This window comes from Mesitornis unicolor, unplaced genomic scaffold, assembly GCF_000695765.1.
Source record: "Mesitornis unicolor isolate BGI_N332 unplaced genomic scaffold, ASM69576v1 scaffold12609, whole genome shotgun sequence".
Classification (NCBI taxonomy): domain Eukaryota; kingdom Metazoa; phylum Chordata; class Aves; order Mesitornithiformes; family Mesitornithidae; genus Mesitornis; species Mesitornis unicolor.
Genome location: NW_010209338.1, coordinates 89496 through 92064, shown reverse-complemented (window position 1 = coordinate 92064; position 2569 = coordinate 89496). Strand labels below are relative to the sequence as shown.

Here is a 2569-nt window from a genome sequence, read left to right as displayed (position 1 = left end):
CCCCTACGCTGCTCTCCAACAGGTCATTCCTAAGCCCTTGTCCTGCTGACAAACGAGAGTGGCTCTGCTGCTTCCCACAGCACCGCGTTAGCGTGCAAAGCAGCTGACCTACACAGGAGCGGAAGGGGCAGCGCTGTGGAACACGCGGCGGCTGCCCCCTCACTGAGCACAGCGACAGCCCCTGCAGACATTGGCAACACTTTAATGACAGTACTCGAACTGTACAACCGAGAAGCGATGGCAACGCTGACTGTACACTGTGTTTCTCCAGCCGCTGCCCAAGCGTCAGGTTCAATTTAAAGATGAAGCTCATAAAAATGCACAATTCCCTCCCAAGATACTGTACACTATTCAGCAGGTTAAAAACTGAAAAAAAAATCTCTCATTAGAAAAGTCATTATATTATTTGTATACATCAGGGACAGTCTACATAATCACCTTCATCTAGAAAATATGTGCATTTTGAACCATTTCCACGCAACAGTTTCTCATTTCAAAGGTGGTATAAAAAGACAACACAGCAGTCCTAACCCCTAGAACACTATATGTAAAACAAAACAAATGTGCATCCTTTTATTGCATGTGTTAGGTGAATAAAATACAATAACAACGATTCAAAAATATGTGGATTGTTTCGTTTCCACCAAGTGACTACCGTACCAAAAGATACGGGTAACGTGAAGTGTGTGCCATGACCATTTTAGGCCAAGAGCCTCTTCAACGGCGTGTTTGTCGTGCTAACCTGCAACAGACTGCTGTGTTTAAGACCCCTGTGACATAATTTGTGCACCTAGTAACTCACTATTCAATCACCTCGCAAGCTTAAGAGCACTGCACCTATAAAATAGTGTATCTATTGCATCAAAAGTATAAAGTGTGTTGCTTACAGTTTAAAAATCTATAGAAAAAGTTTGTTTTCCTTACAAAAACCGCTGAAATTCTGCCAAGATATACATTTTGAGATGTGAAATTTAACACATTCCCTGTGAAAGGAGGCTATAAACGTGAGGCATTGTTGAGCTGCAGGAGTGACCTGCGCAGTGGTACGGAGGATGCGGGGGTGCTTCACTGGCTTGTCTGGGTAACTAACACAGCACGAGTTTCTGAATCTCTTCACGCGACGCCACTGCTCGGCTGATGGGAGCAGCATGGAAAAAGCCCCGCAGAGAGCGTGTTTTGGTATGACTGAAGATCCCCAGGCCCATTTCTAAGTTGGTGGAGGCCCGTTGGTGTACCGCAGCATGGGATAGAAGGAACGGGCGAAGTTGTTTGCCTGGGTGCAGCTGTAGTCTTCCTCAGAAGAAGGAATCATGCAAGCCAGAAGTAAAAGCAGCAGAAAGAACAACTGGAGAGGTAAAGCTGCTCGTAATACACGGTAAAAGAAGGAAGGAGACCGAGGAATGGCTTGAACAGGTTGTGGATGGCTTTCATGTCTGAAAAAGAGACAAAAAGAGAAAAAAAAGAGGCACTTTAGAGTTTGGATTTCTAATGTGAACTTCTGAAGCTGTTTTAAAGTCCCTCTCTAGGGTTCCCACTGCCCTTCGAAGATGCAGAGCTGTGTATATACAGGAAAACGCACTGCACATCAAACAATTTAACTTGAAAGCGTGCAAGACGACTCACTAGGAAGCCAGCTCCTGGCTCGGGTTTACTGTCCTTGCTGCTGAAGAAGAAACACTGGTTTGTAATAGCTTAGATCAGTGTGTTTTTACGCTATTTTCTGAAGTTGTCCCTGCAGACAAACCACTCTAACTACATGGTGAAGTAGGAAGGAAAGCCATCATTCAGACTGACTGGGCTCTTCTCTGCCTGGGCATTCGTGAGCTCTGTCCTTTGAACAGACTCCACCATACTGGGGGTGAAGCTGTCCCTTTGTACTTGATGGTCTGTTGTAGGAAGTGGCTCTAACCTGCAAGTTTCTTTGTCCAGGTGTGCTGGTGGAATTAAAGGAAGATTTAAAACAAAAATGTTCCCCCATCTGGCACAAAAATTATTTCCTCAGGAGTAAACACAAGCCAAGGTTGCACAGAGGTCTAGGAGCAGGAGCACTAAAGGAAAACCATTCACCGAGGTGCAGCCCAGAGCTGGTAGGCAGAGGAGCCACTGCAGGTAGGCACAGATCACCTGTGAGATCAGCTGCCCAGGTTCTGCTGGGACTCAGCTCGCCTCTGCCATTTTCACTATCGAGAGAATATAGAAAATATTATATAAATATTTATTAAATAAAATAATACCTTGTGCTGCTGCTGTCTCTGCCATCTGCAGTTCTCCTTACGGTGCTCTGTTGAGAGAAAGAGCTTTTAGTGCCCAGGTTTTGGCAATGAGAAGGAGTCTCCTTTCTCAGAAAAGACAGTTGCAGACTAAAGTCCTGTTGTAAATTCTGTAATAAGGCATATGCATCTAAAAGTTTAAATGATTGTATGTGAGGAACTTTCAGGCTAAATATGTCAAAATACAGTATATACTGATGGCAAAATATTAGAAAAAAATGCTTGCCTTCCTCACAGCAGGGCTGGATTTCACTGCAACGGGATTGCAGATTCCTGAGTCCAAGTCATCTGGAACTAGC

At 44.6% G+C, this 2569-nt stretch overlaps 1 protein-coding gene across 1 annotated transcript in view; it reads right to left on the bottom strand.

The window, feature by feature from the left end:
- Window positions 1-1207: 1207 nt before the first annotated feature.
- LOC104547241 (nesprin-2-like) overlaps window positions 1208-2569 on the bottom strand; it is a gene marked incomplete at its 5' end in the record, with an annotated part of 89430 nt that continues 88068 nt past the window's right edge. The window contains 3 exons of the mRNA XM_010192850.1: window positions 1208-1433; window positions 2235-2281; window positions 2497-2564. Coding sequence (XP_010191152.1) covers window positions 1208-1433; window positions 2235-2281; window positions 2497-2564 — 341 coding nt within the window. The remainder of the gene's footprint in view (window positions 1434-2234; window positions 2282-2496; window positions 2565-2569) is intronic.